A 14,933-nucleotide genomic window follows, 5' to 3' on the forward strand; every position below is an offset into this window, starting at 1 on the left:
GAGGCAAAAGGATACAGACAATGACATTCTTAATTATAAGAGTTTCCACTTATTAAGCACCTACTGAATACATACACTTCTCCAACAACCTTATGTGGTAGGTACTGTTATTATCCTTATTTTACAGAGGAGGAAACTGAGGCCTAGAGAGGTAAAAGAACTTGACTAGGGACAACAGGAAGCAAGGGGACAGATCCAGCATTCGTGCCAAGCCCTGAGTGACTCCAAAGAGCAGCTTTTCCTACTCTTTCATATCCTGTCTGCATGAGGCATAGCCACAGGACGTTTCTTGTCTACACTGGGAGGTCCTTGACAGTGGTTTCATGAACGTTATTCACAAAGCAATGGTAGGAAGTTAAGAGACATTCACATCACCAGTGTCAGTGGTTCTGTCTCCTTTAAAGGCCCTATGGCATAAACATATAAAGGCATACAAACACTTGAAGGAAACGCACTGAAATGTTATTTCAGGCATCAATGGTGGGAAAATTACATAAGAGTGAAACTGTATTTCCTTATTCTTACCTTTCCATAATTTCCAATGTATACTTTAATCATCAGAAAAACATAATAAAGCATTACTACTACTATTATTATTATTATTATTAGAGACAGAGTCTTGCTCTGTCACTAGAGCTGGCTAATTTTTGTATTTTTAGTAGAGGCAGGGTTTCACCATGGTGGCCAGGCTGGTCTCGAAGCCCTGACCTCAAATAATCCACCCGCCTTGGCTTCTCAAAGTGCTGGGATTACAGGTGTGAGCCACCACACCCAACCCAAAACATTATTTTTTAAGAGTAGACTAAAAATTACTCCAAGGCAGTGACCCCATCCTCTTTCCCACAGCCTTCTAGACTTTGAATGGTGCCTGGCAAGTAGTTAATAAACGACCATTGAAAAGACCAGAAGGAAACACATCAAAATGTGAAGCCATTTGTCATCCAAGTGTGGGACTAGGAATTGTTTTTTCTTTCTTCCATCCTCCTTTATTTTCTGAAGTTTCTATATCCTATTACTTTTATCTTTGGGATAAATTAGGCTTATTTGGGGAAAATACTATGAAGTCGTTCTCAACGCATTAATTTATTTTTCTTCAATGAAGACCTTGTTCTTTTTTTTTTTTTTTTTTTTTTGAAGATGCGGTCTCAACCTCCCAGGCTCAGGTGATCCTCCCTGTCTCAGCCTCCAAGTAGCTGGGACTACAGGCATGTGCCACCATGCCCGGCTAATTTTTGTATATTTTCTAGAGACAGGGTTCTTCAACTCCTGGGCTTAAGCAATCCTCCCTCCTCGGCCTCTGGAAGTGCTGAGATTACAGACGTGAGCCACTGCTGCTGGCAAGACCTTATTATTTAGACTAGGTCTTTAGAAGGAGAGTTAAGGATGGGCTGTGGTTGTGGTGGAGTCTGCAGGGAGCACCTGGGCGGTATCGCATCTGAGCTGCTGGACTTGCCTGCCTGAACATTTCCGGGAAATCATAGATGTAGGTGGTTCCCAGGGACTGGGCCTGGAATCGCTTGGCCTGGAGCAGATCCTTGGTGACGTAGGGAGTATTGATCAGCATCCCGTGCTGGGGACCTTGCTTGTTGCCGAAGGAGTGAAACATGATCTGGACCAGAAAGGAAGGAAAACAGAGCGTGAGACAGAATCACATTCCTCCACTATTTATTTATGCCCAGTCCTCAATGTAAGTGCCGTTGGTGGAAGGAAAGCTTGTCACATATAACAAAGTGAGTGCCTGGGCTGGGTAAAACTCTCTTCTTCACCTCTGTGGAGAACCAGAACAAGAAGAGACAACAGGAGCTATAGATACACAGTTTCAAAAATACGGAGATCAGGGCATCACACACTCCCAACAAACAGGCATGCATGGAAATGCTGGTGAAATCTGAACACGGTCCACGTTGGAGCTAACAGTCCTGAACCAACGTGAATTTCCTGTCTTAATGACATACAGTGGTGAAGTTCAACATTAACATTGGGGGAAATTGAGTGAAAATTGTCTGCACTATTTTTTTTTCTCTATACTAATTTTGCAATGGCTTAAGAGTCTTCAGTCTTCAATTACTACAAAATTAAAAGTGCATAGATCAGGCACAACAGCATGTGCCTGTAGTTCCAGCTACTTGCGAGGCTGAGGCCAGAAGACGCCTGACCCTAGGAGTTCAAGTCCAGTCCAGGCAACATCTCTTTAAAACGCTGCATGTATATATTCATATATATTTGTGCACACACATACATTATGAATTTAAATGGCAGTCAAAAGGATATTTGATTGACTTTACAAAAGTCTGTCCTAAAACATGGTTGGGAAAAGTATTTGCCTAAGTGAGCCAATCTCAGGACTGCATTATAGTCAACCACAGCAGTGCACAAACTTATCCCAAATACAGCCATAAGGCCAGGTACAGTGGCTCACGCCTATAATCCCAGCACCTTGGGAGGTCAAGGCAGGCAGATCACTTGAAGTCAGGAGTTCTAGACCAGCCTGGCCAACATGGCAAAACCCCTTCTCTACCAAAAATCCAAATATGGCCACAGAATGGATTAAACTTAGTGATTCCTTCTCCTTCTTAGGTGAATAAACAAACAAGATTCAAGGGCTAACACATTTGTCATAAAACTCAGAGGGACTACCCCAACCCAGCATGACATGGCAGAGCAAGGCAAGACAAATCCAAATGCCATCTTAATCTACAAATGGATGGCCCAAGCAGCCTGCCTCTGCTTTAACTTAGACCCCCGTGACCCAGCCCAGCCTTACATTTCCGGATCTGGGGTCGGTCACTTCTTTGTAGAGGCTGATGTCCAGGTAGTAGCCTGACTCATTGGTGATGAACAGGCGGATGGGAACAGCACTGCCGGTGGTAGTCTGGCGGATGTTGATCTTGACCTCAGCCTGCAGCACACGGAGTTTCCACAACCGGCTGCCGTAGCGCATAACCATGTAGCGCACAGACTCCTCGATCTGCCCCAGAACACAGCAATTCCAGTGTCAGGGCCCAGTCATCCCACAGACATTTGCAAGAGCACTGATTCTAAGGCGAGGGTGAGATATACTGACTGCAAAAATGCCTGGGACATAGTATGTATCCAACAAAAAGTATTAACTTGTAAGGAGCAACAGCTCTTGCTAAGCATTTAAAACTCTTTACCTCATTTTACCCTCGTAAGTTCTCAAGAGAGGCAGGCTTTTTTATCCCTCATTGACAGATGAGAAAACTGAGGCTGATAAGGACTGAGGCAGGACTGCTACATCATACTAATCTTATATCCTTTGACTCAAACCACTGGGCTGCTTCCTTTGGAATTATGTGAACTAGTGAAGTCAGGGAATCTGCATGGGCCCCTGAACCCCCAAGATACCAAATGGATGTACCAAGACTTCTCTTTTTAATAATATTTTATTAATTATTTTTAATAATAGATAATAAAAATAATATATATTATTAAATATTATAATAAAATATATTTATATAGTTTATATATTATAAAGTAAAATATTAAATATTATAAAATATATCTATTTTAGATATTAAAAATAACTTTATTAAATATTGTAATATTTATATATTTTACATATTAAAATATTTTAATATATCAATGTTAATAGTATTGCTTTAATATATCAATAATAATATTGCTTTATTAATATGTTAATAATAATATTGATTTTATTAATAATTTTAATATTGTTTTGTTTTTAATTTTTAAAGTTTTTAAGTAGAGATGGGGTCTCTCTATGTTGCCCAGGCTTGTTTCAAATTTCTGGGCTCAAGCAATCTGCTAGCTCAGCCTCCCAAAGTACTGGGATTACAGTCAGGGCCTCTTTCACTCCAGAATCACCACCATAAACACCTGTCTGCTGGTGAAGAGCGACCCGACAGGGCACACTCAGCCACAGGCCTCCCGGTCTCATTCCTCTCCTCTTCCCCTGCACATGCAGTCCCCAGTGCAGCCTGGAACCAGGGAAACGACAACGTTTTGTTTTGCAAGACATTCTGAGCATCCTTGTCATCCTTAAAGTGCAGCACTCCTGTGCAGGGTGTGGCTAAAACCTAGCTCTAGAATTGAATGGCAGCAGGTGTGTTCTCCTCCTGCAGCAACTGAGGCTCAAATACACATGGATTCACCCCGGAACCCAGGTCTCGAGTGGCAGGAGACAATACCCCAAAGCAACATGGCTCAGAGGGTGAACCCAGAGCCCGGTGAGAGCCCCACCCCCGGCAAAGGCAAGACCTTGAAGGGGTCCATGATGACGGTGGGCACGAAGTTGAGGAAGATGTGGTTGCAGTCGGTGCGCACGCTGGTGTTGTTGAACGCCACCTCCAGCTCGTCCATGGCCTCCAGGAGCAGCCGCTCACCCTCGTTCTGCAGGTACTCGAAGGAGGCTTCCTGTCAAAGGGCAGGAGGGGCAGGTGCTCAGGGCAGGGGCGCAGGCCCACTCCTAGCTGGCTGGATTCTCTGCCTCAAAGAGGCAGAGGCAGAGGCAGGAGGAAAACATTCCGCTCCTCCAAAGAGTGTGCCAGGCAAGAACAGCAGAGCCCTGCCTCTAAGCTGCGAAGGGACTGCAAAGCCGGGGTTCAGTGTATTGACAACATGTGTCTTATTTTCTGCATCCTGACGCTTTGAAACCTGGGGCCCTGCTGACCCTGGATCATACCCGGGGTCACAAACCACCTGCCCTAATCACTCAGGGCCAGGGCCAGGGCCAGAGAACTAGAGACAGCTTCTATACCCCAGAGTCTGCTGAGATGATTCACACCCAATCCCAAGCCCATTTACTCAGCCTCACCCTTTTCTTGAGGAAACCACAATCAAGGCTCTTGCTCGCGTCTTCCCCTCCGTCCCTCTGCTGCCTGACCAACCCCAGAGCCTCCCCTGCCCCGTGGCAGAAAGAGCCCCTTCTTCTTAGGAACTGTGAAGGAATAAACTATTTTTTCAATGGCAGTTGTCTCCTGATCTGTTGGCCTCACCATAGCTCAATAATAATAAAACCTATTAAAACAGCTGGGCCAGGCACAATGGCTCACACCTGTAATCCCAGCACTTTGGGAGGCTGAGACGGGTAGAATGATTGAGGTCAGGAGTTAGAGACCAGCCTGGCCAACATGGCAAAACCCTGTCAGTACTAAAAATACAAAACTTAGCTGGACATGGTGGCAGGCGCCTGTAATCCCACTTAGGAGGCTGAGGCAGGAGAATTGCTTGAACCCAGGAGATAGAGGTTGCAGTGAGCCAAGATCGCGCCACTGCACTCCAGCCTGGGTGACAAGAGCAAAACTCTGTCTCAAAATAAATAAATAAATAAATAAATAAAACATCTAGTTGACTGCGGTAGCAAAAAAATGCAGTTAGTTTAATATCCATCAATAGGGGATTAGTAAAAAAAAATTACACACATGGTATATCTGTGCAAGGGAATAGCGTGCGGTGAACCATTCTTTATTAACAATGAAAGAGGTTGCAAGTAAGTGATCAATTAAAGAAAAATATCTCCAAATGATCTGGCTACTCTGAGCTCTGATCTCTTATCAACTCTAGGTTTTAGGGACAGAATTATGTCTAGAAACGGTCACCAGCTGAGCTGGCCCCTCAGTGACAGGATCCTGGGTCCGTGAGCTTGGTTTTCAGTCTTATTTAAAATTTTCAAAGTATAATCACGGATTACTTCTGTTTCTTTCTTCCTTTCTTTCTTTCTTTCTTTTTTTTTTGAGACAGATTCTTGCTCTATCCCCCAGGCTGAAGTACAATGGCTCCATCATCTCAGCTCACTGTAACCTCCACCTCCCAGGTTCAAGGAATTCTCATGCCTCAGCCACCTGAGCAACTGAGATTACAGGCATATGCTACCACGCCCAGGTAATTTTTGTATTTGTAGTAGACACAGGGTTTCACCATGTTGGCCAGGGTGGTCTCAAATTCCTGACCTCCACCCACCTCAGCCTCCCAAAGTACAGGGATTACAGGCGTGAGCCACTGCACTTGGCCCCAGATTACTTTTCTAAATGCAAGAAACAATGGAAAATGATCAGTCAATCAGTAACTATAAGAAATTCCCTGAACAAACCAGTATTTTCCTATCCTGGAAAATTTCTTCTCATGCACAGAGATCCACAAAATACAAAAAAACAGATCCAAGTGCCACCAGCCTGGACATGATCACAGGCCACTTTGCTGTCTGCCTCCTGCCCTGGACTGCAGAGTCACAAGGGCAGGCCCCCGTGTGTCTGGTGTACTCTCCATCCCCAGTGTGCAGCCCAGGACCCAGCACAGAGAGGAGTGTAAGGAAGGGACAGCCAGGTTCTGAGAGGAAGAAATGCTCTGAGACCTCTTACCTTTGTAATCAGGTCTGAGTGCCTGATGATGGCGCGGATGAAGAACCTATGGTCCGTCACTTCTGCCCCTTCCTTCACCTTGGCAGCACCTAGGTAAAGGTGCATCTTGTGGTTGGCACAGGGCACGGCAGTCAGATCGAAGTTACGCATCCGGCTGAGTTCCAGCTGGAAGGCCAGGGCAGGCTCCAAGTGGCGGTAAATGCGGTCTTCCGCGAACTGTAGGCCGACCAGAGAGAAGACAGACACACATACAGTTTGACTCTGGAGCTACGTGCTGCTTGGTCCACGCTCTCCTCCTCTGCAGACCCCTGGTGTCCAAGGGTTTCACACTCAGGAATGCAGCATTCATTGGTTCCCTAATTGGTAAGCCACCCCCGGGGCTCCCAATATTTGGGGTTTCACTAAGATCTGAGGAGAGCCAGGAGCACTGCAAGCCTGGTGTGCTGGGTGCAGCTCTGGCTTCTGGGGGAACCTATCTAGTCCCTATCACCTGCCAGCGTGAACAGGCTGTTCTCCATCTGTCACAGCCTGTGGCAATTCTCATGAAGCCACTAACCCCTGGTTTCTTGGTGGAAATTGGTCCCCGAAAAGAAAGGAACTGACAGTTCTGGAAACTAAACTGAAAAAAAAAAAAAAAAAAAGAATACTCTAAGAAAAGGATGGGTCTTAGCTAGAAAAATAAAGCTTTGGATAAGTGAAAATACAAAATGCAGAATTTGGTGGGGTCTTGAATCCATGCTGGGAATAAACCTAACTGCTCTACAACAGAGCACGCAGTAAACTTTTTCTTAAAGGGCCAGAGTAAATGTTTTAGGCTGATGGATCATACGGGCTCTGCCACAACTACTCAATTCTGCTACTGTTAAAGTGAAAGCCAGAGCAGACAAATCAAATGGGTGTGGCTGTGTTCCAATAAAACTTTATTCATAAAAAAAGGCAGCTGGTCTGCAAGTGAGTTTGCCTACCACTGTTCTAGAAGAGCATAAGAAAAAAGAGTTTGGAAAAAATGTCTTACTGAGTACATCAGCAAGTACTGACATTATCCAAGCAAGACAAACCTGTCTTGGCAGCTGCAAGGGCAAGATTCTGTCAGTGAGGCTGAAAGGGCAAGATTTTTCAGGTTTAAGTGCCATGCAGGGAACAGACAGCTCTCAGTGGAAATACAATCCCAGAGGAAGACTGGAGTCTACACAAAATTTGCCACATTCTTGAATATGGGGATGCTTTAAGGACTGCAGACCATATTTATCATGAATGTCAAAGATGCCAAGGAGCTAGGAGCACAGTGGCACGTGCCTGTCATCTCAGCTACTTGGGAGGCTGAAGCAAGAGGACTGCTTGAGCCCAGCAGTTCAAGTCCAGCCTGGGCAACATAGCGAGATCCCAACTCTTTTTTTTATTTTTTGAGACAGAGTCTCACTCTGTCACCCAGGTTGGAGTGCAGTGGCATCATCTCGGCTCACTGAAACCTCTACTTCCCAGGTTCAAGCAATCCTCTCCCTTAGCCTCCCAAGTAGCTGGGACCACAGGTGTGCACCATACCACCAGGCTGATTTAAAAAAAAAATTTTTTTTGTAGAGACAGAGTATCACTAAGTAACTCAGGCTGGTCTAGAACTCCTGAGCTCAAGCAAGCCTCCTGCTTCAGCTTCCAAGTTCAAGCATTACAGCCATGAGCCACCATGCCCAGCCCCATCCCATCTCTTAAAAAGCAAAAAAGATGTCAGAGAAGAAAAAGCATCATTACTTTTGGCCATACCTCATCTCTTGCTCTGAATGTGAAAAACTTGGGAAATTCTTTCTGCAAAAAGAAATCCATACACAAGACAATTAAATCAACCAAGATGCACTGAAATATTCCCATACTTATTTAGTGATTGCCAACAATGACATTCACTTCTAGAATTAATCATTTGGAAATCCTTCTCTTTTCTGATGATTGATCTCTTTTACCCAAATCTACAAAATAAATATCAAATAAATGGCACACACCAAGGCTTGCAGAATGGAAAAGACAGAGAGATGAACTGTGAACTAACCTCTTGGGCAATCAGGAATGTGATTCGTCGGAGTCCATAATCCACAAGGATATTTTTCTGCATCAAAAACCAAAGACACAATGGAATATTATCTGGCCATAAAAAGAACTGAAGTACTGCCGCATGTTACCACATGGATGAACCTGGTAAACATGACGTTAAGTGGAAGATGTCAATCACAAGAGACCGCCTATGGTCTGATTCCATTTACATGAAACATCCAGCATAGGCAAATCTATAGAGACAGAAAGTAGATTAGCAGCTGCCCAGGGTTGTGGTGGGGAGAGGGTTTTTGGGTCGGGGGACAGAGGGGAATGACTGCCAACAGGTACAGGGTTTTTCTTTTTTTTTGAGATGGAGTCTTGCTCTCTCTCTGGCTGGAGTGCAGTGGCGCGATCTTGGCTCATTGCAACCTCCGTCTCCTGGGCTCAAGCAATTCTCTTGCCTCAGCCTCCTGAATAGCTGGGACTATAGGTGCGTGCCACCAAACCTGGCTAATTTTTTGTATTTTTAGTAGAGACAGAGTTTCACCATGTTAGCCAGGATGGTCTGGATCTCCTGACCTCATGATCTGCCCACCATGGCCTCCCAAAGTTCTGGGATCACAGGCGTGAGCCATTGCACCCAGCTGACACAGTTTTTCTCGATGTTCTAAAATTGATTCTAGTGATGATTGCACAACCTGGTGAATATACTAAAAATATATTAAATTGTACATTTTATTTTTTTCTTGTTTCTTCTTAAAAAAAAAAAAACCAGGATAATGTGCAGAGCAGGTGTGTCACATAGGTATATGTGCGCCACATAGGTACATGTGTGCCATGGTGGTTTGCTGCACTTATTAACCCATCCTCCAACTTCCCTCCCCTCACCCCCCACCTGCTAACAGGCCCCGGTGTGTGTTGTTCCCCTCCCCGTGTCCATGTGTTCTCAATGTTCAGCTCCCACTTATAAGTGAGAATATGTGGTGTTTGGTTTTCTGTTCCTGTGTTCGTTTGCTGAGGATGATGGCTTCCAGCTCCACCCATGGCCCTGCAAAGGACATAATCTCATTCCTTTTCATGGCTGCAAGACTGTACATTTTAAATGGGTGAATTGTGTAGTACATCAATGATATTTCAATAAAACTGTTATTAAAAAGATAATTTAAAAATACCACGTTGTGTTCTGTAAATATATATAATTATTTTTTGAGACAGGGTCTCGCTCTGTCTCCTAGGCTGGAATGGAACAGCACCGCAGGCTTCCAGAGCAAGCTGCTGTTATTGGCACACTTGGTCATCAATGTAAGTAGCATCTTAAAACTGCAAGTTTCTGGATTATTCCAACAAAAACATTTCCAGAACATCTCCAAACTATTTGCTAGGTGTGCCCTCTGTACTTGGGACTGGCTAAGCAGTGTATATACTTTGACACTGAATCACTGCCATACCGTGGGCAAGAGAAATGCTGTCCCCACGTTCAGCCACGTCTGCCCAAGGTGGCCAGCTCCGAGGCGAGCAGAGCTAGGGCGGGAAGACAGGTCTGTGGCTCTGAAGTGCCCAGCAGGTCTCCCTCCCCAAGGGCTGCCTCGCAAAGCCCAGCCCCTCCTCCTTCTCCAAGAACCCCCACGAAAGCCAGAGGCAAGCCCAGAGTACCTTGGACTGTACAAACGTCCGTAAAATTGGCACCAGTGCCTCATCTTCCAGGTGGTCTGCACATTGGATGGACACGTTCAGAATGTGAATGGGCTCTTCTCTGAGGCTCTGAGAGGGAGAAGCACGGATTGGAGCGGGAAAGCCTGGGGCGATGGCCCACGACTCCCCAGGTCGCTCCCTGGGCTTAGATGCTTACCTTGCAGTCATCCTCGGAATACAGCGAGGTGCGGGCCTCGCTGAAGAGGGGGGTGTCTTTGGGCACATTGGCGAAGCAGGAGATGACTTCATCAAAGTTTCTGGGGGTGCGGGTAGAGAGCGAGGGCTGAGGGGCCGCTGGCCCATGGGGATGAGGTCAAGCTTCCAAGCCAGGCAGCAGGGAGCGTCAGCCCCTCCCTATTACTCAGCCAACGCCCTGTGATCTTATCCAACTCTAAAGAACTCAGGGGGTTCCCTTTCTACTTTGTCTAAGGCAGCCCGTGATGGATGGGTCCTTCTCAAAAGGGAAAAAGAACCTAACTGATCTGTGATCAAGAATACAGGGAAGGATTCCAATGCTTTTGGGCATCACCTGGGCTTGAGATCAACTCTTAGCTCCCATTTTTACTGACTGAGAGATCCCAGAAACCTCATCTCACCCCCGAGTCAAAGAAAGATAATGAGTAATCCCTATGCCTTATGAGGCTATTGTGAAAATTCAACAAGATACTCCAAGCAGAAAGCAGAACACACAGTGAAAGGCTGAAAAAAGACCGTAACAGTCACTGCTGAGCTCACATTTAGTCATTATGTGATCTGCATACTAATTAGACTTTAAATATGTTATTTCACACACATTATCTCATTTAATTCTCATGGCACCCCTATGAAGTGGGTCCTTTATTGTTTCCATTTTACAGATGAGAAAACAAAGGTACAAAGAGGTTAAATATTTTGCTCAGTCTCTCAGTTAGAAAGTGCAGAGCCAGAATTCAAACCAGGCACGCTGACATGCAGTCTTACACTCTTGGCTACGATGCTATTATTCTGCTGTTATATGCCATGTTTCTGGGTCTCTCCTACCCCATCTGTCCAGTGAATGAGCGGGGTTCAGGGAAGCCTGCCAAGCCCCCACGCTCAGGGTGTTTGGGATACCGGGCTATGCTGGGTACCTGGTAAAGTCCTCGAATCTCCTGAAGGCTACCATGGCCCCCATGCGCTGGCACAGTGGGGAGAAGCCGCTGTCCATGAAGAGCTCCGTGCTGTGCCTCAGCAGGTCAGGGTTGGTGATGCTGATGGGCACGGCCATCCTGTAGGGTGATGGCAAGTAGGGGATGAGGCAGCTGCTTGCAGACCCAACCCTACGAGTTTTCCTGCCCCTGAAGCTTCAGTGAGCTGGAACAGATTTAGAGCTCTTCCAAAGGGGGTCTTAAAATGGGTAGGGGATGAGATCATGGCTGGGGCTGGGGCCTGAGGAGGGTCTTATCTGATCCCTCAGGACCTGGTAAGGAATAAGAGCTCAACAAGTATAGAAATCAATGATTCATGCATGAGAGTCCAGTCCCAACACAGTCCTGAGGGGAGCCCCAAGTGCTGAACTTGACCATACAGAGAAGAAACATGCCCAGCATCAATTTCTCCTGGAGAAATTCACCAGCCCCAGCCAGCTGATCCGGGGGAGTCAGGCTTGGTCCCGAGGGACACTCCAATCCTCTGCTCCCTCTAATCCTTCCCCCTCTATCAAACTTGTCCTTGGGACAGAGTCAGCCGCCTTCTGGAGTTTAGACAATGATGCTCCCAGAACTGTGCTCACCAGCAGCAAATCTCAATGGGCCGCCTGAGGTTGTTAGAATTGGGCCTTGGAATCGGGAATGGGAGGGGTAATCAAAAGATATGCAGGAAGTCAACACAGTAGATCTGACACTCCTTTTCTGAGAAAGGAGACTGCTTGCTTACAAGGACAGCCCTGGGCTGGCATCTGGGAACTTGGATTTGGGGAAGGTTCCTATCACTCCCTGAAGGTGACAAGGGTGACTCACTGTGCCTCAAATGTTTGCACAAACAGTGTGCTTTATGCCAAACACCTGCTTTTTTATTATTTTTTATCGTACTTTAGATCCTGGGGTACATGTGCAGATCATGAAGAATTGTTGCATAGGTACATACGTGGCAAGGTGGTTTGCTGCCTCCATCCCCCTGTCACCTATATCTGGCATTTCTCCCATGTTATCCCTCCTCAACCTCCCTATCCCTCACTGTCTCTCCCCTAGTCCCCCCAACAGACCCCAATATATGATGCTCCCCTCCCTGTGTCCATGCGTTCTCATTGTTCAACACCCGCCTATCAGTGAGAATATGTGGTGTTTGATTTTCTGTTCTTGTGTCAGTTTGCTGAGAATGATGGTTTCCAGATTCATCCATGTCCCTACAAAGGACACGAACTTATCGTTTTTTAGGGCTACATAGTATTCCATGGTGTACATGTGCCACATTTTCCTTGTTCAGTCTATCATCGACGGGCATTTGGGCTGGTACTAGGGATTTGCTAAACAGTGCCACAATGAACATACGTGTGCATGTGTCTTTATAACAGAATGATTTATAATCCTTTGGATATATACCCAGTAATGGGACTGCTGGGTCAAATGGAATTTCTGTTTCTAGGTCCTTGAGGAATCGCCACACTGTCTTACACAATGATTGAACTAATTTACACTCCCAGCAGTGTAAAAGTGTTCCTATCTCTCCATATCCTCTCCAGCATCTGTTGTCTCCAGATTTTTTAATGATCGCTATTCCAACTGGTGTGAGATGGTATCTCAATATGGTTTTGATTTGCATTTCTCTAATGACCAGTGATGATGAGCATTTTTTCATGTTTGTTGGCCTCATATATATCTTCTTTTGAAAAGTGTCTGTTCATGTCCTTTGCCCACTTTTGACTGGGTTTGTTTCTTGTAAATCTGTTTTAGTTATTTGTAGATTCTAGATATTTGCCCTTTGTCAGATGAGCAGATTGCAAAAATTTTTTCCCATTCTGTTGGTTGCTAGTTCACTCTAATGATTGTTTTTGCTGTATAGAAGCTCTGGAGTTTAATTAGATTCCAGTTGTCTATTTTGCCTTTTGTTGCCAATGCTTTTGGTATTTTAGTCATGAATTCCTTGCCTATGTCTGTGTCCTGAATGGTTTTGCCTAGGTTTTCTTCTAAGGTTTTTATGGTATTAGGTCTTATATTTAAATCTTTAATCCATGTGGAGTTAATTTTAGTGTAAGGTGTCAGGAAGGGGTCCAGTTTCTGCTTTCTGCACATGGCTAGTCAGTTTTCCCAACACCATTTATTGAACAGGGACTCCTTTCCCCATTGCTTGTTTTTGTCAGGTTTGTCAAAGATCAGATGGTTATAGATGTGTGGCGTTGCCTCCAAGGCCTCTGTTCTATTCCATTGATCTATATCTCTGTTTTGGTACCAGTACCATGCTGTTTTGATTACTGTAGTCTTGTAGTATAGTTTGAAGTCAGGTAGCGTGATGCCTCCAGCTTTGTTCTTTTTGCTTAGGCTTGTCTTGGTTATGCAGGCTCTCTTTTGGTTCCATATGAAGTTTAAGGTGGTTTTTGCCAGTTCTGTGAAGAGGGTCATAGGTAGTTTGATGGGGATAGCGTTGAATCTGTAAATTACTTTGGGGATTATGGCCATTTTCACAATATTGATTCTTCCTAACCATGAGCATGGAATGTTTCTCCATCTCTTTGTGTTCTCTCTTATTTTCTTCAGCAGTGGTTCATAGTTCTCCTTGAAGAGGTCCTTTACATCCTTTGTTAGCTGTATTCCTGCGTATTTTATTCTCTTTGTAGCAATTGTGAATGGGAGTTCACTCTTAATTTGGTTCTCTTTAAGTCTATTATTGGTGTATAGGAATGCTTGTGATTTCTGCATATTGATTTTATATCCTGAGACTTTGCTGAAGTTGCTTATCAGTTTCAGGAGATTTTGGGCTGAGACTATAGGGTTTTCTAAATATACAGTCATGTCGTCTGCAAATAGAGAAAATCTGACTTCCTCCTTTCCTGATTGAGTATCTTTTATTTCTTTTTCTTGCCTGATTGCTCTGGCTAGAACTTCCAATACTATATTGAATAGGAGTGGTGAGAGAGGACATCCTTGTCTAGCACCAGATTTCAAAGGGAATGCTTCCAGTTTTTGCCCATTAAGTATGATATTGGCTGTGGGTTTGTCAAAAATAGCTTTTATTATTTTGAGATACGTTCCATTGATACCTAGTTTATTGAGAGTTTTTAGCCTAAAGCGCTGTTCAATTTTGTCGAAGGCCTTCTCTGCATCTATTGAGATAATCATGTGGTTTTTGTCTTTGGTTCTGTTTATGTGGTGGATTACATTTATAGACTTGCATATGTTCAACCAGCCTTGTATCCCTGGGATGCAGCCTACTTGACCGTGATGGATGAGTTTTTTGATGTGCTGTTGCAATTGGTTTGTCAGTATTTTACTGAAGATTTTTGCAACTATGCTCATCATGGATATTGAAGTTTTCTTTTCTTGTTGAGTCTCTGCTGGGTTTTGGTATCAGGATGATGTTGGTCTCATAAAATGATTTGGGAAGGATTCCCTCTTTTTGGATTGTTTGGAATAGTTTCAGAAGGAATGGTACCAGCTCCTCTTTGTATGTCTGGTAGAATTCGGCTGTGAACCCATCTGGACCGGGGCTTTTTTTGGTTGGTAGGCTATTAATTGCTGCCTCAACTTCAGACCTTGTTATTGGTCTATTCAGGGTTTCAACTTCTTCCTGGTTTAGGCTTGGGAGGGTGCAAGTGTCCAGGAATGTATCCATTTCGTCCAGGTTTACTGGTTTATGTGCATAGAGTTGTTTGTAGTAATCTCTGACGGTAGTTTGTATTTCTGTGGAATTGGTGGTGATATGCCCTTT

General features: G+C 44.7%; 1 protein-coding gene across 6 annotated transcripts in view; it reads right to left on the reverse strand.

Moving 5' to 3' along the window:
- The window catches only part of ACACB (acetyl-CoA carboxylase beta), a 157,158-nt gene that overhangs the window by 27,859 nt on the left and 114,366 nt on the right, over positions 1-14,933 (reverse strand). For all 6 annotated transcript variants that reach the window (XM_039471839.2, XM_074402268.1, XM_074402267.1 and 3 more), the window contains 9 exons: positions 11,162-11,299; positions 10,210-10,309; positions 10,014-10,121; positions 8,377-8,433; positions 8,097-8,138; positions 6,339-6,554; positions 4,240-4,395; positions 2,765-2,968; positions 1,454-1,609 (listed from right to left, as the gene is read on the reverse strand). In XM_039471839.2, coding sequence (XP_039327773.2) covers positions 1,454-1,609; positions 2,765-2,968; positions 4,240-4,395; positions 6,339-6,554; positions 8,097-8,138; positions 8,377-8,433; positions 10,014-10,121; positions 10,210-10,309; positions 11,162-11,299 — 1,177 coding nt within the window. The remainder of the gene's footprint in view (positions 1-1,453; positions 1,610-2,764; positions 2,969-4,239; positions 4,396-6,338; positions 6,555-8,096; positions 8,139-8,376; positions 8,434-10,013; positions 10,122-10,209; positions 10,310-11,161; positions 11,300-14,933) is intronic.

Source organism: Saimiri boliviensis, chromosome 7 (assembly GCF_048565385.1).
Source record: "Saimiri boliviensis isolate mSaiBol1 chromosome 7, mSaiBol1.pri, whole genome shotgun sequence".
In the NCBI taxonomy this organism is placed as follows: domain Eukaryota; kingdom Metazoa; phylum Chordata; class Mammalia; order Primates; family Cebidae; genus Saimiri; species Saimiri boliviensis.